Consider the following 24400-nt stretch of genomic DNA (forward strand, 5'->3'; position numbering starts at 1 on the left):
TGTGTGTGTGTGTGTGTGTGTGTGTGTGTGTGTGTGTGTGTGTGTGTGTAAGGGGGTGGGGGTTGGGGGGGGCGTCAGTGACCCTAACCTCCACATTGTTCAAGGGTCAATTGTATATGTAAGTTTATCTATGAGCCATAGGTGGGTGGGAAAGGTTTTGGGAGTAAATGCAAAGTGGGTTTTTCTGATCAAATGCAGGGATATAGTTTTATAAATATATATGCCATTTTCTAGCCCCTCTTTCAATTTTTGTAGAAAATTTTTCCCTTACATTTACCCTGAAAATTATATTCAAAGAACCTCAACAGTTATGATGAAATACCAGGCTTCATGTTTATGTTTTTCACCTGGTAAAACTCTGAAAACATTTCAACATCATACTGGATTTAAAATTTTATAGAACATCTTGATTATGTAAGCTCTAAGTCATTCTTGTTGAATTATGTTGCTGTTTCTCAATCTTTTAAAAAATCAAAGCTTCCTTCTGATAAAAATAACAAAAGCTTTCTATAGTTGATATTACTATAATACTGAATATGTTTTGAAAGCTATGTAGGTGCCTCCATTTATTCTGATACACTACCATTTGGTGGAAAAAATTCATGAAATATTCAGATAGTGCCACATGATAGACCAGAGTCAATCTTTATTTTTATATAAGCAAAATCTTTCCAAAGATTACTGTATGGCTCACTGCTGATAACTACATTAGTATAACGACTCACTAGTGCAATGACAACCTTAATAAAGGTTGATACCATGAACTGCCACTTAATGTTAACAAGTCTTTGGAGCGGATGATACAGCGTTACATCCTAATATGGAGTTCAGAATACAACATATTCAAACTTACTTTAGCGGTAAAAAGAAAATATAAAAACATCCTAAAAATACGAAATTTGGAATCTATCTTCCACACCTGCCAACTGGATATAGTGCCAATATCACTAAGAACATGAACTTACTAGCAAAGTACCAGCTTTGCATGACTCAAGATAGATTTTCTTTTTGCCTCATCAATGGTGGTAGGAGCTCATTATGGCCCGGTACTAACTCTTTCCCAGCTTCCTTACTTTTCTTATTCCAACAAAAAGGCTTTACTGTCCACTGTAACAATTTGACAATACATACTCACTGTGATGATTCCAACAATTCAAAAAGACTTTATAAGGTAGAAAATTAGGATAAAATCATTCTAACTCTTCTATCATCCAAAAATAATGACCATTAAAGTATTTAATCTTAATTTTGGACATTTGTTTCCAATCTTTGCCTGTCTTAAATAACAGAGAGAAACACTACTGTGTATCTACCTTTGGGCCCTGTCTTCCTATGATACATTCTTAGATACAAGACTGCTGGGTCTAAGATATATTCTTTATAGTGCTTTGGACACAAATTACCAAACTTCTCTCCATCTCTTTATAGTTTATGGGAAGTATGGCCTTTCTTGTCCTTACTGTGATAAAGCAGCAGCCAAAAAGATAGACTTGGATTATCTGACACTTATTCAGCCTGTCTTCTTCTTAAGTTTACGTTTCCCCTGAAAGCATAACCAGAGCCTGTAAACTGAAAGCCTGGCTGGATGCAAATGAACTTTGATTTGCTTTATTTACTCCACATAGCACAGCAATTTAAAAAATACTGTTTTTAAGAAGGGGCATGCACACTCCAGTTCACCATAGTCCTTACCATTTTACCTTCTTAAATTTCAGCACTCTGCTCACTGAAGAGGACTGCTTGGCTCTGTAGGCATTTGCTACTTCTCATGTAAAATAACCTTAAGAAACTCAAATTTCATGAAGTAAGTGGTCTGACAAATACTAAACTGTGACACCTAAATCTAGATACTTAAGGCCAGTCTTAAACACTGTATTGGGAGGAATGTTAAGCAACAAAGTAGGACATAAGATATCAACTGTTAATTGTTACTTGCCTTAACTCAGGTTTCACTGTATTTTCAGAAAATCATCACATTTTTCCTTACATTACAGGTATTTCAAGACCCAAAATCCTTAGCCCTTTCAGTACTTCTAATGACCTGCAGCAGCACAACACAGTGTTAACTAAGAGCATGGCTCCTAAACCAGGCTACCTGGGTTCAACACCTGAATTGGTTAATCACTGGCTGTGCGACCTCAAGTAAGCTAACCTCTCAGGGTCTTAGTTACTTCATCTGTAAAATGAGGATAGTAATGGTAGCTACTTCATAGGGTAAATGTGAAGACTAAACGCATCATATGAAGCACTCAGTGCACAGCACATAACATGTATATGTGTGTATTGTATATTATAATATATATAGTATATGTAAAATATACTTCAATTAAAAATGGTTTAAAAATATATACAGGCAGTCCTCACTTTGCATGATAATGAGACCATAAAAATGCCCGTGAAAGTTGCAACTATGCAAAGCAATCTTAATAATCCATGGGAAAGGGGTGCCTGCGTGGCTCAGTCATTAAGCGTCTGCCTTCAGCTCAGGTCATGAACCCAGGGTCCTGGGATCGAGGCCCGCACTGGGGTCTCTGCTCTGTGGGGAGCCTGCTTCTCCCTCACCCGCTCCCCCTGCTTGTATTCCCTCTCTTGCTGTCTCTCTGTCAAATAAATAAAGTCTTTAAAAAAAAAATCAGTGGGAAAAATTACTGTTGTTCCAGACTTAGAAAATTCCTTGTCAATACATTAAAAATTTCTAGTTATAAAGGTATGGAAAAATGAAAAAAATATTAAAACTAATATTTATTAAGGACATCGTAATTTAAAACATTAAAAACACTGAAAAATGAAGTGTTTTATTTCTTTGAAAAATTTATCAAGAGTAGCTTAAACAACAGTTGCCTTCTTCCCATTGTTTAACTTAGGATACAGAGTGAACATCTACCACGCGTGGTAAATCATCATATTCCTTACCCAGTCTAGATAACTCAATCACTTAATAGCAGGTGTGTGACTAAAGTCCTTTTAAAACCTTAGAGTCTACAAAACAGAAAAGAATAAAAATGTAACAGAATGAATAACAACATGAAGACTTACATTATACTGATGATTAGCAACAGGTTTATAATTGGTTGTCACAACTTTGTCCAGTTGTTGTGATAGCCTTACAGGTTTGGAAGATTCTTCTATTTGCAATCTGAAAAACAAAAGGCATTATTAACAAACTTACTCATTTATTAGAGTGAAACCTGAAGTGTTATTGCTATAAATCTTCTTACTCAATATTTAACATATAAAAAGTAACCCCCAAAGCTATATCAACTTTAATATAATACTTTATGAATTTTCTTAAATTATATGGTATAAAACTAATCAAGTCATTACAAAATTCCATTTGCTTGATAAGAGATAAAGATAAATAGATAATATGCTGACACTCAGGTCTAATGGTTGCTTTATTGGACAGCACAGATACAGAACATTTCAAGCATCAAAGAAAGTTCAATCGGATAGCACTGGTATAAAACTATTGCAGACCTCCATCTAAACTGAAATATAACTCAAAATACCACCTCTGGGGAAAAGCCATAAACATATTACTTTAAATTCTTTTACTAGAACAGGAACTAAAAAGAATTTTCATTTAAAATTCCTTTAAAAAGCACAACTAGCACAACTTGCAGTATAAAAACTTTTTTTTTTTTTTTTAATTCATTTGAGAGAGAGAAAACTTGAGTGAGGACAGGAGCAGTGGGGAGGGTCACCGCGAGAGGGAGAAGCAGACTCCCCGCTGACCAGGGAGCCTAATGCGGGGCTCAATCCCAGCAGACACTTAACCAACTGAGCCACCCAGGTGCCCCAGAAAATACTTATTTTTATAACATTCTTATTTTATTCCTTGCATGAAGCTAATTATCTATTTCCTTCTGCCTATATTTAGGTATGTAACACTGAATTACTCAGAAGAATTTAGATACATAGCAATTGCTTTTTTAAATGTAAAAGTTATAAATACTATAGGTTTTGGTTTTGCTGTGATCCCCAAATTCAGTATAGTCATTTCTGATTTGAAATAATATTTCAAATATTAAATAAATATTAAATTAATAATAAATTAAATATTAAATATTTAAATTCTATTTATAAATCTGTATCTATCATTTTAATACATAAAATGATTATTTTATAAAGCATAAGAAAAGTACTCTAGAAACGTCTTTGGAAACTTACTGTATTGGTAACCATAAATCATACAATGTTACTCTGCTTTTCATGAGCCAAATACACTTTCTGTGAACCACAAAGAAAGTACTAGCAAGAGATCTAAAAGGGAGATGTCCACCCGAAGATAGACTTGGTACTTATACTCCTTCAGTGGCCTCTTAACTGTTCTTGGATGAAGCACAAGGTCCTTCATATGACTATGTCGCTCTGAGATCTAGTCCCTGCTTATGTCTCTAGCTTTAGTGACATTCTCCCACATCTGCTTCAGACCACAGCTGTGCCATGACCAGATTTTAGCAGAAGCCTCCTGCTGGCAATTATTCAGCAAGTGTTTACTGGGTGCCTATCTCTGCCAGGCACCTGGACAGAGGCTGGGAAGTTAGCAATAAAGAAAAGACTTACTTGAGTGGAAGAAAAACATTAAATAAATGCTTATCTATAACTAATTAACTGCAGAACTCAAAAGGAGCAGGGGGTTGGTATGATAACGACTGACCGACTGCATGCTGCTAGGAAGTAAACACGAACCCTGGTGTGTGCACTTCAGGGTAGCTGGAGCAGGGCTGCCCATGCTTTTAAGAGGTGGGGCGAAAAGGTCAGGTGGAAATGAACTCCTCCAAGCTGAGAAGACACCTCGAAGTGACTAAGAAAGAAGCAAGTGAGTGAAGACAGGTGTAGGAATGTTTACAGAGGGTTAGAACTAAGTATTTCTAACTCCCTGAGGGGGAGTGGGGGGGAGATAATCAAGTGGCAGTCTGTTTCTAAACACCTCTTTGTGTTCTAATCTTAGCCTTATCCCCTACGGGAATCAGTTCTCAGGGATCTGGCCTCTTTAAATGGTAATCTATCTGTTATGCTTCCACTAAATTATCTTCCTTGTTTCAATCATCGCACTCCATAATTTGATCTTATAAGACATTCAAGGAGGGAGGCATGTACTAGCTCCTTCCTCCCACATTAAACAATTGTTCCCATTACTTCACAATTTGAAAATTCCTTGGGGTTTCAGTTTGTTTAGGTAAGTGCGTCTTTATAAGTGGTAACTTATTCTTGTCATACTCTTGGCACTTGAATTCATTCGCAGGCACTGCATCCTGATTCAAGTTCAGGTGGCATACACTCACTTCCTTCCAATTCTAGTGCAACAGCTCTAAAAGTCAATGCTGTCATCCATAGTGTCATGCCATTTTTAGCCTCAAAGTATCTCATCTTTTAAATTTAGAAAGGAAAACACTGAATTAACTTTTTAAAAATAAAGAGCTCATATAAAAACTTAACCTTCGTATTATGTATTTGAAATATCAACTTCAAGGGTTTTAACTAAAAGAGGTTATCTTATGATTCAAAACTCAAAACGTTAATCTAGGGGCTGAAAATCATGACATCTTTAAAGAACTAAATCTTAAAATACTTTAATAAACCTTGAGTAGTTTTTAAAAAAGATTTTATTTATTTGACAGAGATCACAAGTAGGCAGAGAGGCAGGCAGAAAGAGAGGGGGAAGCAGGCTCCCTGCTGAGAAAAGGGCTCGATCCCAGGACCCTGAGATCATGACCTGAGCCGAAGGCAGAGGCTTAACCCACTGAGCCACCCAGGCGCCCCAACCTTGAATAGTTTAAAATAGGTTAGCAGGGATCTTTACCTAACACAAATAAATTAATTTAACATTATCTCACAAAGTGTCAGAACAATTTGCAACTCTACTTCACCACTGAACCATGTACTTAATGAAACATCACTGACCTCAACATGCCTTCAAAGTCAAAATGAGGTTTTTCTGGCTTTGCACAAAATAATAAAATTTGGAAATATCTGGTCCGTAAAGCTGAAGAGCAAAGAACATATAGAGGTTGTAGGCAGGACTGAGAGGAAACTAAGTTTCACTGTCCTAACCATTAAAAAAAAGGGGGGGGGGGTCTTTTTCAGAAAAATTTTTAAATATCGTGTTATTTTCAAGAAACTGTAACACCAAAATCATATCCTCTGGTGTAGGTGTAGCCAGACCTTGTTTTACCTTTGTTTTATAAACCATTAAAAAAAAAATACTTATGGGACACCTAGGTGGCTCAGTCCATTAAGCTTCTGCCTTCGGCTCAGGTCATGATCCCTGAGTCCTGGGACTGAGCCCTGCATCAGGCTCTCTGCTCAGTGGGGAGCCTGCTTCCTCCTTTGCCTGCCTCTCCCTTTGCTTGTTCTCTCTCTCTCTCTCTCTCTCAGACAAATAAATAAATAAAATCTTTAAAAAAATACTTAGCACTAATTACTATTATCACTTCAGAACAATTTAGAATATACTTCCATCTTAGAAAGCTAGAACAATTACTAGTGTTTCTGGAATTATTATCTCAAGAGCCAATTGTATCTCTTACTTCTTCCCAGCAAAGAAAAAGCTCAAAGCCTACATGACCTAACAGCTAAAATCCTAACAAAACAATAGCTGTAACAAATTTATACAGGCATTTAAAGAGCACTTACTATGTGCTGGAAACTGTGTTAAAAGCTTCACTTATATTATCTCAATCTCACTTCTTCCTTACAGTAAGCAAAAAGTGAACTAGAACTCGGATTTTTTTTTCTTTTACCCCAAGTTTCAAACAGTTAACCTATTAAGTCCCTAACAACATATGGTCTCTTCTATATAGTCTCCTAAAAGGCCACATAGCAGAATAAAACCGCTAATTAAAATCTCATTCATATAAAAATTTTTAAAAAATTCATTAAGTATAGTTCAAAGTAAGTAATTCTCCTTAACACTCATCAACTTGCCTACAACTAGCCCAATTATACACATACATACAGAAGGGCACATTTTCCTTTTCAACACCTAAAAAAAGATTCCTATTAAGTTAATGTCACGAGTCATTAGGCTACAATCATGGTCCATAATCACTCATCAAAATCACTTAAAGATTTTCTTCATTATACTTAATTAAGATTTACATACTACACTGGGAATTCAATTTTTAAATTATTTAGAATATTTCAGAAATACAAAATCCATGTAAAAAAAATAGTAGCATAAGCATCTCCAAAATACTTTAAAGGATGAACACTGGTAAAATCTAAAAAAATGGGAAAAGTCAAATTCTATTGCTTTAAAGATACTAGATTGCAGAAGGGAAGTCTACAAATTTTAGTCAGTAGACCCTCCATTCACCTCCTTGGTAAGCGTAATGCATCCCATGTAAAAGTAATTCAATAAATATTTGTTAAGCAAATGAACAAACGATACCACTATTGGACAATTAGATCATAAAGGAAAAGGGCAAAACCCATATTAAGAAATCCCGCATTAATGCCTGATTTTATACACGCAGACTATTTGCTTAAGCAAAAAACCCTAAGTAACACTGCCTTGACTAATCTGGTTATCAGTGATAGAATTAAACAACTACAAAAAAACCCCCCACTAAACAACAAATGTTTCTACCAGCAACTGCCAATGTAGGAGTCATTTGTGTTATAGCTGCATGTGATTTCAATTTATGCTCTTCTTAAAATGACAGGTTTCACAAAAGAATGTGTATATTCTCAAGATTTTGATTTCATTTTTAAAGGGAAAAGTAAAGCTGCAAACTAGTGATGTGGTACAGTTAGTATGTTTTTTGGTACTAAAGTTTTTTGGTACTAAAGTAAAGAAAGAGGTAAAGAATGCGTCCAAGGGGGAGAAGGAGGCTGACGTTCTGCAGGGTGAGAGAAAGGTAGGTCTCGAGGCAAGGAGAAGCAGGAACAGCAGTGGAGCAATGGAACTGCCTATGAGCAAGAGCACGTATACTTGGCCCAGAGTCAGGTTAACAAAAGAGGAGTTTCGGAAGAAAGTCCAGCGTGGGGGCAGGCAGAGAGAAGGCTGGGACAACGGCCAAGGTGCCTGTGGAGCCGATTCACTAATACGAAAGGCTCTGGTAACATCCCGTTTTAACACAGTCCACTTATTGGAAGTTTCAGTATTCTGAGAACAGGACAAAGAGAGCTTCTTGGAGGAACTGTAACAGCTGCACATGTTAATCTATTAGAACATGCATCCGAGTGGCAATGAAGAAATTGCACAGCTTGCAATTGATGAGTAAAGGAATTATATCCTTATCTGGCAGGGCTTCTGGAAGGATTAAAGACAGCAAATTTGAAATTAAGTAATTTACGTGTCTTTTACAAATATTTATTAGTATTTGTAAGCCTCGTGAAAACAGGAACTTGCTCATATCCCTAGCGCCTAGAATAGGCATGCAGTATAAATGTGTTGAATAAATGAGAAAATAAAAGATGAGAAGAAAAATTTTAGGCTGCATTCAATCAGAGATGGCAATCTGATCGTCAAATCATAAGATTTGTGGCAATATATGCTAACATTTAGATTTGGCATTTGAGAAAAGAGACTGTAAAATATATTAAGATTTAATTTTCACTCTGTAGGGAACACTCAACATATCTACTTGCACTGCGTAATATAGTAGCCACTAGCAATATGCAATTATTTAAATTAATTTAAACTAAAACTTAGCTCCTTAGGCACACCAAACACATTTTAAGTGCCCAAGAGGCACATATGGCTAATGCCAACATATAGGACGACACAGATAAAGAGCACTTCTATCACTGCAGGAAGTCATTGCAGAATGACAAAGCCAAGTATCTACAGGAGCTTGTCAAGTAAAGTAGAAGTCCCAGCGAGAGATGGGGGCTGTGGTGACCTGGAAATAGAACACATGCTCCATCCCAAGTGGGCAATAAGCCCTTAGCATGCACTTGATGGTTAGTCTGTAGGAATACAAGCACAGTATTACCAGATCTTCTAATTACTCAAGAATATGCAGAGTCAGATTTTTGTGTGAAAGCATTTATTTAAACACTGCCAACTAATTCAATTTTTATAAAGGGCAAACCTTCCCCCTGCCCCGCACTCACCCCCAGCCCCTGGCAAAACAAAAATAACCTCTCAGTACCAAAAAACATACTAACTGTACCACATCACTAGTTTGCAGCCTCTGACCTCTAGATCCCAGGGGGTCTGTTTGCTTTTAGTTTTAAGCAAAGCAGCAGCAAAGAATTAAGAATTAGTACTAGAAGCAGGAAAGTCATGACACAAGTGTGTAATAACTACTTGCATCAAGACTCTAGTTTTGGGCGCCTGGGTGGCTCAGTTGCTTAAGCGACTGCCTTCAGTTCAGGTCATGATCCTGGAGTCCCAGGATCGAGTCCCACGTTGGGCTACCTGCTTAGCAGGGTGTCTCCTTCTCCCTCTGACCTTCTCCCCTCTCATTCTCTCTCTCTCTCTCTCTGTCTCACACACACACAAATAAGTAAAATCTTAAAAAAAAAAAAAAAAAAAAAAAAAGACTCTGGTTTTGTTAAAAGACCAGCAATTCCCTCCAACTTCAATCCCCTGTTCCTACCCTAAGGAGAATCCCTGAGCTCCCAGATAGGCTCACCTAGACTGTTCTCACGGAGTGCATTCCAGCTAGTAATCAGACTAAAAATCAAAAGATATCTCCTAAGCAATATAGAAATTAGTTTTTGGCTCTTTAGAAAACTAGCAATTTCATATGATTCAACCTAACAGCTCCCACTAAACAAAAGACTTAACACTGAGCTGAGTCTTCTTCTACATGAGAATAGAACTGAAATGGCTAATTAAGCCCTAGCATAATCGTGACTTGCCCATGATCAATACTGTTTGTTGGAAGCAGGGAGAGGGGGAGAGATTCAAGATTCCTTGTCCAGTGCTCTTCACTTATACCATAATTACATCTTAAATATAATGAAATAATCCAGATGTCTCAAGTTGGTAAGCATATATATACATATATGTGTGTGTGTGTGTGTGTGTCTGTATATTACATATATATATAAAATCCCAATTTAAAATATTTATAGTTATATGAGAAAATATACTATGTCCCAAAATATGTCCATTACATTAGCTAGCAAGGTATCCAGAAGGGGCCTACACTCAGCAAGGGAATGATTCACACTTGGACTCTGTTTTCTCCTAGATTCTTGATAGAAACAACAGCCCTGAGAAGTTCTGGGTATGTGTTGATTAAGGTAAAATAAATGACACTTAGTGTAATGAAGACATTTTGTAAGGGTCTTGTTCTTGTTTTTTTTTTTTAATTACTGCCTAAATTCTATTTTTCACTGAAACACTGTAAGACTGTCAACATATTAGCAAATTTTCACTTCTCCAGGAAGACTCTGTCACCAGCATTTTATCGAGTATCCATCTCCACTAGCTAACCAACATAAAATCCCCACTCAACAGTCCAAAATATAAATACCTTGCCTCCTGCCAAAACCTCGTCATTATCTTATCATTTTATCTTATATTCTTTCCTTATGTAATATATTTATTATCTTGAACTTGAAGGCAAGTGCGTTCAGTGGATATCTTTACCCGAAGCAGTGGCATTACTTCTAGGTCACCAGGGCTCTGGCTGTGCGCAAGTACAACAGACACCCACACTGGACGAAGGGGCTGGGAGGACAGCACACACAACTAGCTCTCGTGCGTCTGGAAAACTACAGGATGTCCACGGTATGCAGTGCCTAAAGGTTTTGTTGAAATAATTATCAATTTTGGTCACCTGCAAGGTAGCCATTTTAATTTTTTTTTTTCGTTAGTCCAAGTCAGGGATGCTTTGTTATACTATCTCAAGACAGCAAATTTCTTTTCACCTTGGAAAGTTTGGATTCCAATTTAAGTGTGTGTGTGATGGGGAAGGGAAAGGAGGAGAGGGCAGGCAGAAAGGAAAGGGGGCAGAAAGAAGGATGGCATTTATTGGAAGAAACCCTTTGCTGCTTACGCTCTTCCTATTAATCAGATACTCTAGTCATTATTTTAGTACAGGCAAAGAATAGAAATACATGAGAAGAAAAAAAGGTTACCTAATCAGGGACCATTTATTACTTCTCAATACATGACCAGCAAGCTAGTCTTCCTATGCTAGAAATGAAATTATCCTAAATTCCAATGGATGTTGAGTGACAAAAACACTTAAATTTCATTCTTTAAGAAGCTTTCATTTTATTTCCCTTCTCCAAATTCCAATCAAAGTAAAAAGCCTAAATAACTTGGTATAGTTCCCAAGGGTGTGGGCGAAAGCTCATCTATCAATAGGACCACTAATATTTATAACTTCAATATTCAAAAGAGCAACAAAGAACTATCTATTGTATTCAGGTTCATGCCAATATTTTGCATTAAAAAAATCAGAGATTAAAAGCAAACCTATGGCATACTGCGAGACTTTGAAAAATGCTTAGTCTACAAAGAATACACTATACCATGCATGATATGACAGGGTCTGAAACAAGATGGTTTTAAGCTCCTGGCCTACCACCAGGTATGATTTCGGACAAGTTAGTCAATCTCTTTAATGCCTGGTGCCCTGAAGGGAAAAACTGAGGATTATGACAACTGAAATAGGGAGATGATCTTTATAAAACACTGTCCCTTAGCTTGTATTCAGTACACTGTAGCTATTGTAATTACCCAAGTAGCCACACTGAACAGAAATGTATAGGAATCATTTGAAAACAACTCTTAATAATTATCTGGTTCACCTAATGGATTTTGAAATCAAGACTTACGGAATCTGTGTTTATCCTTTATTCTAACAGGGGATATTTGACTACATCAGATTAAAAGCACTTTTTCTGATCTCCTCTGATGTTTTCAAGGAAAGAAAATTTCTTCCTAAATGCCATTCAACAGCAGGTAAAACATGTAATTCACAGAAGTGCTAATTATAACTAATTATAACTTAACCACAGCACCAGAAGACATATAAAAATAAGGCAGCTTACAGCTTACAGTTTTGGATGACTGTACACCTGATCTTAAAAAAATGCACTGAATTATTAGATGTAGTCAAATATTTTTCAATTTAATCTTCAGGGCACTCAAATCAACGTCTCATATATGACTTTCAACCAGTAGTGACTAGAACATGTATCTAAGTTTCACAAAAGTAGAAAACTACATTTGAGCAGAACATCTCTTTAAGTTATACAGATAACTCATAGCCATTTTTAAACAGTCTCAAAAATTAATCTTTCCCTGCCTTACTCATATTAAGTATGATGCAAGGAGGTTTTCTAATTTTCTTCCTAGAGGACAGGGCTACCTGCAGAAAAACTACACGGTGGGTACAACTGAATGGAATAATGATTTTATTTCTCTCCTTCCTTTATCATCAGTGTCTACTTTACTTTGGCTAGTGTCCCTATTTTTTTTTTTTTTAACCTCCCTGACCTTTCTAGTTGATTTTCTATCTAGCTCTGGATTATTTCATATACATTATCTTACCTCGATAACCAAATAGGTTAATGCCTCAGGGAACATGAAACAATAACCCTTAGGCCTCTTTCCACCATGGAATCTCTAAGGATTAGTTTAGATTTTGTATCCTAAAGGATTCTTTGCTCAGCACTTACCTACACTGACCCTCCTGAACTTTTGTGTATGTGGTGGGTTAATCTAGTGCTTAGAAATCCTCTTGACACCACCATTTTACTCAAGCAACTCAGGTTTCACCATCCATTTCTTCTCTTCTCCCAGATTATTTTCATAAATAGAAAGTGAGTTTTGCCTAAGTACTAATTCTAGAGGCTCGTGCTGCTTAAACTCTCCCACCCAGCTAAGTAATGGGCTCTAGCCTTCTGCTTCCTTGCAGATTCCCCACATACAAGAGTCCACGGACTCCCACAGTGACGTATGACTCAGAGGCATGAGTGGATGAGAGAACTGCAGGCCAAGCAGTCACTGTGGCAGTTCAGTGTAATGTACTGGGACAGCCAAGCCCCTGAATATTCTTGAATCACATCATCCAGATCTTGATTGAAAATACTTAAAAATATTTAATCAATACGACGTGAAAGCTTTTTCTTTCCATTAAGACAGAAATGTATTCATTAATTTAAGGCTGCAATTTGATTTTAAGACACAGGTTTTACCTTTGCAGATAAAATTCTTTCAAAACTTAAAAAAATTGCTAGAAATTACCATTAATAACATTAACTCAGTTTCACAACAGAAACACTAATGCTTATATGTTCACCATTTTGAGAAGGTGCCGAGAATAATTATTACACTAAGATTTTCTGTTTTCACGATTTTATCTGTTCAAGTTGCTAGCACTCTCGATAGATCTTCAACTCCAACTACTTCTTTGGAAGATCCCAAAACTGTTTATCCACTGACTGTAAATAGGTTTCTGATTTGCTATTATTTGGTAGGGAATTATGCAACACTAGCATAAAGTTACCTGGCCACCATGCAAGTGTTCTTTTACATAAAGCCTATGGATAGATTTATTAAGAACTGAATATATCATTTTGAATATAGTACAAATTCTTTTGCTTGCTATTAGTAGAGGGAAGAAGGCATTACATAAATGTTTTAATCTGGACTTTTCTAAATATATAAAAATACTATACGGTTCAATTCAAACCTAGGATTTTTTAACAGCTGGTCTCAGTACAAAGACAACAAACTTGGCATACAGGGAAAGGGTTTCTAAACAACATGGGGGTGAAAATAGTCCTGATGCTTTAGGGACTCAGTCTCTCTATGTTATTTTATTTGATCTGTTAGCTCTACTTGAAAGTAGCTTCATCTTTTAGTCATTCATTTTATAGCCTATAATTCCTACAAAATGTTATGGATATCTGACTATTCTTCATGGAGTTCTGGTTAGTCACAGAATGACTACTATTATGGGCCCAAAACAAATGTATCAAAATGTTTGCCGCATCATGAACATCCAGGGATGGGACAAATTATTAGACAGGCTTACTTGGCCATGATGCATATTTAAAAATGACGGACAAAATTCACTTCATTATGCTAAGCTCTTGATATGACAACCTGGGTCATTTATATGACCTGGGTCACTTTGGTAGACATCTTTGATGAGGGCAAACACCAGTAAGATGATGATAAGGAGGAATACCAGTAAGAAAGCATAAACTTCTATGTTATTTTTTTTTTTTTTCAGTTGTGGTAATGGTTTTATACCAAGCTCTTTTCCTCAGTTCCCTCTAGTATTGCTAGCTGAAAGCTAGCTGTGTCCATGCAACAGTCTAAGGCAACGACACTAGGACTTTGGTCTCTTAGCACTATCAATTCAACAACTGTGGAACAAATGAAAAACTAGATATGTATGTATGTATGTATGTATGTATATATGTATATGTACATATATATATTTGGATGAACATATTCTAAAACACACCCATGTTATGTTTCTCCCAGTTCAATATTTAGAGCCAAGAATGAAATTAATAGGATCTGAGGTTGCTGTATTTTTATACAGATCAAAATGAGTATATAGATGACTAAAGGGAAGTGGGCATCTGTGGGTTTAATTCATACATGAGGTAAGGGTTAAAATATGGAGTATGTTTATTAAAAGCAATTTAGATGTGAAATGAACTTGGTGGTTTAAATGAGCCTTTACATATTTTATAACAGATGGTACAGCAACAGTCTTTATATCATTTAAGATTAGATCTGATTCTTAAAACTGTGAACTCTATCACCATGAACAGGCTACACTATCTTCTCCAAATAAAGTATATTATAGAATGTGTATTTTCTGTAAGGTACATGTTCACATTATATGAAATCTGAAGGAGACACATTTTAAAAATGAAAATAAATTTATATAACTGTTACTTTAAGTAGTGACTAAAGGAACTTAGAGTGTGCAGAAGGGGAAATGAATGAGGTAATGTAGTTCGAAGAGGCTGACCTAACAGAAATTAGCCAATAAAAGATTGAAAAAATCACTATGACAAGAAGTACTTTTCAATTTTCATATTTATTAAAGTATAATTTAAAGGCGTATAACCAGAATTCTTTAAAATAGTTTAAAGCTAAGCACCCAATATTATCAAGCAGCCCCAACTGCTAACCTTCTGATCAGTTTCTTTGAACCTAAACATATTTAGGCTAGGGATTAAATAAGCTGCTTATGGTGACAGAAGCAATGTTTCTCTAGCCAGGCACTGTGATATATACTGCAAGTATGAATCATTCTTCCAAATTAAAATTTCTATGATCCTATGACTACGTGATGGGTGCCAACAGAATACACCAGTGGGATCAAACAACTTCCACTCAGCAAATTTAAAAATTCCATTCTGCAAAATTCCAGTTGCCTCTGAGTAGAAATCAGAATTATTAGCAGCGTATCATGTCAAACTGTAGGAAGCTACCCAGGCGTACACTAACCAAGACACTGTTGCTATGGTGACTAAGCAAATATAGCAAATGGCTACTTCATTAGTGACTCCATGAAAGTATAAATGCTGGAATAATGGATGGGAAATGTCTGACAGTGTGTGGCCACCAACATGTGCTGAGCGTCAGAGAGAATTTTTTAAAAGATAAGGTGAATTTCATTATGCTGTTTTAGCAACCTTCGAAAAATTAAGAAGAGAGATTCTGGTGCTAATTAAAACCAAATCAAGCCAGGAGGAAAAATCTACAGAAGGAGTGGTAAGGCTCGAGGGAGAGTGCTCCATTTTGGACCAGTTGCTGTGATACTGATATTGATATTAGAGACAGCAAGTCATTCAGACTGTCCTTTAGGGACAGCAAAGAGAGAAGGAAGGACTCCCTATCGATTTACTGCTTCAGACTCTCCACTGTGAATGGGGTTTCAGGCCATATGGTCTCACGTTCTCTTCATCAAGAGGATGAATAAAAGGGTTGAAAGAAGAATTCTGCACATGCTTCATCTCTGAAGAATTCAAACTTTACATTCAAGAATGATAATGAAAGCTGGAAATAAACTTCTGTGGTACAGTGACAAAAGATCAATGCTAGAATTAGACTTCTCTCAAAGAAGTTAAATTTATCTAACACTCCATATACTCTTGCTCCAACCTCATAAAAATAAAGGCTAGAAACTAAAAAAACAAAAACAAAAAACAAAAAAACAAAACCAAAATGCTGTCTTTTCCTCTACATTTACACTGTCACTAAGAACTTGTAGCTGATGCAAACCATATAGGAACTAACCAAAGATATGCTTATATTTCAGTTTCTACTTAATGGCTGTTATATAAATACTATGTTAAATTGTTAGTTATAAAAATGTCAGTTATGTTATTGTTATGGCACATAATTATGTTATTATATAAATGATGCTAGTTACATTATGGCTTTTTGATGACACAATAGTAAAGCCCTAGTTCAAAGTAAAGTAGTGTAATTACAAGGCACGTAGCTAGTTACATACAGCATAGTGTTATGGAGGAGTTACGGCAGTTCCAGACGCTCAAGTCCACTGGCAGTACTAGCTCCAGTTAGTTGTTTTTGTGGTTCTTTTTTTTGGGCAAAACTACCATTGTAAGAAAAAAAGACTAGCAGTACACAAAACTGGCTGACTTCTATTGACTATTAAACGTCATGCTTGTTTTTGTCCTTGTTTTCATCAATGTAAGCATCAGAGTGTTAAAAGCCATACTTACTAAGCACCTCAATTCATCCTCTCAAATTTGTTCAGATCTTCTAATCCTCGTTACTTGGGCCCACTACACCGCAAGAGACTCTCCTCTGACTTCCTGTCTGAATGGCTTGCTCATCAGCATTGCTTAAGACATACAAATTCTTACTGGAATTAGCTCTCCTACCATACCCAAGGACCCAATCACACAGACATTGCCATTATTAAACTTTTTACTCCAATTTCTTCTGTATCTGTCTTACCTTGCTTGTCAAATTGAAAGTTGTTTGCTTGGAGGGCGGGTGGCCTGTATCCCACACACCTTTCTCTGTACAGTTCAGAACAGTACCCCATTAGGTGTTGTATTTCTAAAATTCCAAACATTCCATACGTCACCATGTTTGTCCTTCTGACCAGGTTCCTTTCCACCAATAGCTCTCGGACACCTTCTCCCCTTCAACATTCTGATGTTAACACATAAATCTCTTTCTCACCCCTCCTTCATTCTTCCTCACACTGTATTCATAAACGGTATCTCCAACTTCTGCTAAATATGTATGTTTACACTATCTTCTCACCAGCCACCTTCCAACTTCAACAAAAGCCTCTATTTCAAAGTGGTATCACATCTCTACCATCTCACAACTGACTGTCAGAGGCAAGTATCCTACGAGTGCCTGCTCTTGATTAACGGAGAAGACAAACATACAGAGAGGTAAATAACAGTGTACAGTAAAAGCCAGAGTCAAGTACATGGGGATCCACAGGGCAATTGCCTGGAGGAGTAAGGAAAGGCTTTTTCTGGGGACGTGAAGGTCCAGCCAGGAGTTTTTTGTACAAAGTGGGACAGTATGAGGGGCAGAAAAGAAGGTGGCAAATTACAAGAATGGAGAGGGTGGAGAAGGAAGGAAAGTGGGGAGGAGGGAGAAGGAGGGAAGGCAGAAGGGGGGTACTAAGGGAGGGGGAGTGGGAGGGAGAAGAGGTGAAAAATATGTGGTAAAAAGATTGTTAGGTCAGGCTACAGAAGCTCTCTTATGCCAAACTAAGCTTTATGAGTCAGTTGTCAAAACTGTGGAACTATGGGAAAGGGCTCACTTTAAAATGAAAATTAACTGACCACAAAAAGGAGAATGAACCAGGGTAAGGAGAGACTGGTCTTAGGGACAACAATAAACAAGGGATGAAGAAAAGCTACATGATACCAGGTACCAGTGAGAGGAAGGGCAGAATGGTATGTGCATACGGTAAGCGTGCCTATGATGCTGAATTCCAGAGGGTTCTGGAGACCTAATACAAGCCAGGCCCAGAACGAGGTACCGTGAAAGAAACCAACATGAAAGAGCTACAAGCTGGTGGAGAGGGCAATACAAATAACGGAACATAAGAGCCTCTTGAACTTCTAAGGATTCCTGACCATTCCTGGAATGTGCCACCTTCTTTTCTATCCTTCATTCCCAGTGTGCATGGCAAACTCCTCTCTGGGCCATCACCTTCCAAGCAAAGCAGCCCCTTACTCCCTACGTGGTTGCTCCACTTCCCTCATCCTTCACTCACCTCTCTCTCTGGCGGCTCTCACTGGACTACAGTACTCCCACAGCCACCCAAAGCCAGTGCTACAAGCGTCACGTTCAAGAAGGAAAACAATCAGTATGTTACTCAATTACAGTCCATCGAAGACATTCAGAGTGCCTATTACCTGTCAGGTACTATGTTAGCTACGGATCTACACTCCTTTTAAAGCCCACTAGCAAAAACTATAACAGCAATTTTCTTTTTTTTTAAAAGATTTTATTTATTTATTTGATGGGGGGGGGGATCACAAGTAGGCAGAGAGAGAGGAGGAAGCAGGCTCCCCGCCGAGCAGAGAGCCTGATGCGGGGCTCGATCCCAGGACCCTGAGATCATGACCTGGGCCGAAGGCAGAGGCTTAAACCACTGAGCCACCCAGGCGCCCCTATAATAGTAATCTTTAATGAAAGCAGAAAAAGGGGCAAGACTATCAGAGAGGAAACCTAACTCAAGCAAAAGTTTTGTGATACTTTAAAACAGTTTTAACTGAGGGATAACCGTTATAAAGGGAGCTGATTTCTGTTGTGTACAATTTGGTGGTTTTCACATATGCCTCTGCAACAATTTGGTATTTTTCACATATGCATATGCCTGTGCAACATATGCATACGTTCTCAAATATGCATATGCGTATTTAGAAAAACTGCCCAGACTTACAACCTAGGTTCCTCAATGCTCAACTTTGTTTCTTCCATGGAAGAGTTTTAATAAACCCAAACTGAGTATTTTTTTTTTTAAGATTTTATTTATTTATTTGACAGAGAGAGACATAGTGAGAGAGGAAACATAAGCAGGGGGAGTGGGAGAGGGAGAAGCAGGCTTCCCACGGAGCAGGGAGCCCGATGCGGGTCTCGATCCCAGGACCCTGTGATCATGACCTGAGCCGAAAGCAGACGCTTAATGACTGAGCCACCCAGGCGCCCCTGAGGATTTTTTTTTTTAAAGTTATTGTGTATCTCTGATCAATAAGCTCAGGAACTTAAGGACACAGAAGTTTTATTTCACATTTTTAATAGAATAACAACTACGGATATGTACATTTATATAATACTCTAAATTTCATATGCTAATTAAGTACTTTTAAAAAAAAATATTTTATTTATTTATTTGACAGATAGATCACAAGTAGGCAGAGAGGCAGGCAGAGAGAGGAAGGAAAGCAGGCTCCCTGCTGAGCAGAGAGCCTGATTTGGGGCTCGATCCCGGACCTTGGGATCATGACCTGAGCAGAAGGCAGAGGCTTTAACCCACTGAGCCACCGAGGCGCCCCTAATTAAGTACTTTTTGAATGTCTGGATACATCTGCAAACAATTACATACTTTTAAAAAAAGGAAAACGATAGCTTAGAAACAGTGCAAATATATAAGAGTAGTCTTCCTACCTTCCAACTATATAATTTTTTTTTTTTTTGAGAAAAAGCATTTACCATAGCAACAAAAATATAAATACACAGGGCAACCCTTACCAAAAATGTTCAACCTTCTATGAAGAAAACTACAAATTATTATTGAAATATATAAAAAGAAGTCTTGAATAAATGGAAGAGGACAACTGTGTTTTGGAATAGGAAGATTAACTATGCTAAGAAGCTGTTTCTTCCCAAATAATGGGTTTAAAATTTTTTAAAAAAATTCTTGGAAATTGACATGAAAGAACAAATGGGTAAGAAGAATTAAGAAAAAAAATTTTTTTGAAGATTTTATTTATTTATTTCTGAGAAAGAGAGAGAGTGCACGAGCAGGGGGAGCTGCAGGCAGAGGGAGAAGTAGGCTCCTTGCTCAGCAAGGAGCCTGATGGGCGACTTGATCCCAAGAGGAATCACGACCTGAGATGAAGGCAGATGCTTAACCAACTAAGCCACCCTGGCGTCCCAAACCAAGAAAAATTTTCAAAGGAACAATAATGCAGTTCATAATATGCTGGGCATTAACATGCACTATTAAGCCACAATAATTAAAATAGCACCTTTCAGACATAAAACTAGACCAGTGAAGTAGAAACAGACTCTAGGATGTGTAAGAATGAAGCTTATGGTAAGGTTGTATCATAAACCTCTGAAGAAGGGAGGAGTCATTGGAATAAAGTGCTCAGCAGAGGAAGGGCTCCACCCTCTAGGATATGCTGAATGGGGAAGGTGTCCAAAAGAAAGGTAGACTTAGGAGGCCACTACAGTGAAACAGCGACCAACAGTATACTTCTAGACCTGTGGTAATAGCCATGACATACCTCCTCAAATTTATTTTGGATTAAGTAATGCAGTCACATGGTATAAAATGTGTAACGTGCAAAAGCATAGGGATTAAAAACAAGTCTCCCCCAGATCTCCCCTAGATCTTCCTCCCTGGAGACAACCACTGACAAGGATTTCTTATGCATTCAAGGACATTTCATTTTGAAAGAAGCTGTTGGGAGGAAATGTTTTGTCTTTGCTGTTGCTGTCAAAGATCTGTGGTCTCTGGGAGGCAGCCTGCCATAGGGCAGTGTTATTCTTATGGAAAAGATTAATTTGTTGGTGGGTTATTTAAGAGATAAGAAATTACCACACTTCGATTTAATCATAGTTTCCAGTCATTTCAACTCAACATAAAGGGAATAGGTAGAAACATAAGCCAATGATTTAAAAAACACTTTTGAGACAGTTTACAGATGAACTAGCAATCAGGTTAAAATACAGCATTACATTGCTCGGGTCCACGTGTTACTTGAAAACTGTACTCCTTGTTAAGAATTCCTCATCTGCGAGATCTGAATTTCTCAAAATGTGCTCGGACGGCCATTACCTTAGAATCATCAGGGTGCCCATGAACAGTACTTATTTCTAGTACCAACTTAATACCTACTGAGTCAAAAACTCTGGGGCCTTGGCCCAACATTTTTAAACGAAGTTCTCAGGTGATCTGCATACATATGTTAAAGTTTAAGAAAGACTGGGTACTACTGAAAGCCATAATCACAGAAACCCTGTCTTTCTTATTCACTGTAAGTGTAGTGCCTAGCACAATGCCTGACAAAGAAGGTATCCTAGAATGTATGTTGAAGGTTTAATGAATGGACATTGGGACTGACTGCAGAGTATCTTGCTACGTTGTTAACAATCAACTGATTTTTAAACTTCATCCATGACAGAAACTTGAATAAAGAGCAGAGAAACAAGCTTTGGCAATCAACAGCTTAATAAGAGCTCATTTAGTCGCATGACTCAGTTTCATAGCAAAGCACTTGGAAAGATGTCAGGGAATTTAATTATCAATACTTAATTAAATATCTGAGTTTCAGATAGATGCTTCAAGTGTATCATGTTCACAAGGACCAACTGACCCAAAGAAAAGGTCCCAAAATGAGATATTCTACTTATTTTCTATTTATTAGGTAGTGACATCTGCCCTAACCAGAACTAGGAAAGAAGCAAAAAAGAACATCTCAGCAACCAAAACAGATGTCACAAGGCCAAGCACGACAGCTCTGGGCACTTGACTCATAGACAAGCCCATTAGACCTTCACTCAGAGTCTACTCAGGCTACTCTTTGCACACATTATTCATTTTAACAGAATTATAAAACTGGTTTCCTAGCTCACAGGAAATTAAAAACACTAAATCAGAATGAAGAGAGGGGCTGCAGCAGCTAGTAACACCATGAACATGACAAAATGAGAACTGTTAAGAGGGGTTGAAAAATATATGAAAACAAGCAAATGAACTCACAAAAAAGCATAATACTTTGTGGTCATCTGGTGAAAGGGTAAATGATCCTACTCTTTTTGACAGGATCTGAAGGCATCTACTATAGAACTCAAAACAGGTGTTCAAAAGAAAAATGATGTTAAAGAGAAGGCTAGATTACGTTCCCAACAGACTTTGTATATGAGGTATGGATGTAGGTATAATATGTAACATATTTCAGAACGACTTTCATTCTAAAGCTAATAAAAAATTGTTTAAAGTGGGGTGCCTGGGTGGCACTGTCAGTTAAGCATCCGACTCCTGACTTTGGCGCAGGTCATGATCTCAGGGTTGTGAGACTGAGCCTTGCGTCAGGCCCCATGCTCAGCACAGAGTCTGCTTGAGACTCTCTCATCCTTTTACCCCTCCCCACTACACACACACTCCCCCCCCCAATAAATAAATCTTAAAAAAAAATTATTTAAAGCTACGAACTTTTAAAAAGAACTGAGTAGTAGCTATCTAGAAAATAACCATTAGAAGCAACTCATTCCTCTAGAGTTCCAGGAAGGAAAAAGACGCTAATGTACTTAACCAACAAGAGATAATTTTCAGAACAATATGTTCTTGAAAAAAATAATTTCAGTTACTGTTTTGTTGGTATGATTAGCAAGATTCAGGGAACTGTACAGCATATACGCAATCATTTAGTTACCATTTAGAATCCACATGGGGACTATTTCGAGAAAAGTCATGGTACTCTATTTTATAAATTACGTTTATCTTGAAAGATAATTTTTTTTACGACAAAGGGGTATCTAAAGTATGTAGTATAAAAAACAGTGCTGCTAAAAGGCACTAAAGAGCACAAACAGAAGTATAAACTCCTTGTAATTTAAATGAACTGCAATAAAATGCCATATGGCAGTCAATGTAATTATGTGGGAAGTACTGCAAATTCTGTTAACAATAGCATTTGGCCGTACCACACCCACCCTCTCCACAATTGTTGTGTGTACCAGACAGTACTGGTAAACAACAGATTTGTAAATTAATTTTACAATATTTCATATTCATGTTCGCCTCATAAACTGTATGTGTATGACAGTGTTTCTCCTATAACAACTGAATTATTTTGGGTTGGGCGTTCATGTTTTAAAAGCCAGAAGATCACGTATAGTTCATGAAGCAGACTGAGTAATTTTTTCTTTTTGAAACTACACAGAATGCTGCATATCAAAGAAAGAATTATCTACAGTGAGCAATTCAAGGGCAGGAAAAATGCCTTCCTCATCTTTTGTTCCTGAGTGTGTAGTACATAATGGGTGCTCAGTGGCTACTGAATGAATGGGTTTACACATATTTGTGAAGCTTTGGGCTGTGAAACCTTCGATATTATGGTATAAAATACTGATGGGGGTGGGGAGAGGAACCCTGCTCACTCTACAGTATCAACATCAGCTTCAATGGGCAATAGCATCTTTAATTTGTTGTCCAAGCTACAATACAGGTAAGTATGTGTCATTTCAGAATTATGCCATTTTAAAGAGAAAATAATTTGGCATTTTAAAATTAAGCTTGGAATATTTGTAAATTAAACATAAGTAATTCAATTTTATAAGAATTCAACAGATAAAAGATTATTAGAATCTAACAAAGGAAAAATAAACCTGCTGCTCTTCAGATAAATCTCCAAAATGTAAGAGGCTAAAAGGATTATGAAAAACATTCATTCATGAAACAATTATTTATTCATCATTACCAAATGGCAGGCACCATGCTAGGTGACAGGAATACAGTCAACAGTAATGATTAATGATTAACAAAGATAGTGCCATACAGTAATAAGTGCTAAAAATACAATAAAACTGAGTCATGGCATGGCAACTAACTAGGCTGTGGTGGTGGGGTGGGGAGGTAGCTATACTCTTTCACCTAGGAGTGGTCAGGAGAGGCCTGTCAGAGGAGGTGACATACGACCTGAGAACTGCCTGATGGAAAGGAGGATAAGATCTAGTGAAAGACTTGTTCTTAGACTGAAAGAGGAGCCTGGAGATGGGTTTTGTTCTGAGGGACCAAGAAGAGGTCATTCTGTCTAGTGAATGAGAACAGGGTACGGTGGGAGAAGAGGATGAAGAAGCTTCAGGGTCCAAGGACACAGAGTTTGGAAGGTAGACATATAGGATATCGTACATGCTAAGTAGGGAAGCGGTATGATCTCGTCTATGCTAGTGATGCTGTGTGAAGAATGGCCCACAGGGGGAAGCAGGGAGCCACTGGTTAGGAGGCTACTGCGATAGCAGAGCCAGTCGCAGGGGCAGGAGCAGTCTACCGTGCCCTGGGCCCACACGTAGAAGGGTCTTGACTTGATCTGATGCAATGCTGTCACTGTTTTGAAATTCTTAACTTAATAAGGGACTGTAGAATTTTGTTTTGCAACAGACCCTACAAATTACGTAGTTGGTCCTAAATTTAGGTGAGTGAAGAAGGCAGCTCAGACTTGTGTAGTAGCAGCACCGATAAGAAAGAAGGTCAGCGTGTGCAGTGCTGGC

The 24400-nt window shown here is 37.5% G+C and overlaps 1 protein-coding gene across 1 annotated transcript in view; it reads right to left on the reverse strand.

Moving 5' to 3' along the window:
- LOC111147172 (general transcription factor IIF subunit 2) overlaps window positions 1-24400 on the reverse strand; it is a 157343-nt gene that overhangs the window by 30049 nt on the left and 102894 nt on the right. The window contains exon 6 of the mRNA XM_022503064.1: window positions 3037-3136. Coding sequence (XP_022358772.1) covers window positions 3037-3136 — 100 coding nt within the window. The remainder of the gene's footprint in view (window positions 1-3036; window positions 3137-24400) is intronic.

Source organism: Enhydra lutris, unplaced genomic scaffold, assembly GCF_002288905.1.
Source record: "Enhydra lutris kenyoni isolate GAN:26980312 unplaced genomic scaffold, ASM228890v2 scaffoldscaffold15, whole genome shotgun sequence".
In the NCBI taxonomy this organism is placed as follows: Eukaryota; Metazoa; Chordata; class Mammalia; order Carnivora; family Mustelidae; genus Enhydra; species Enhydra lutris.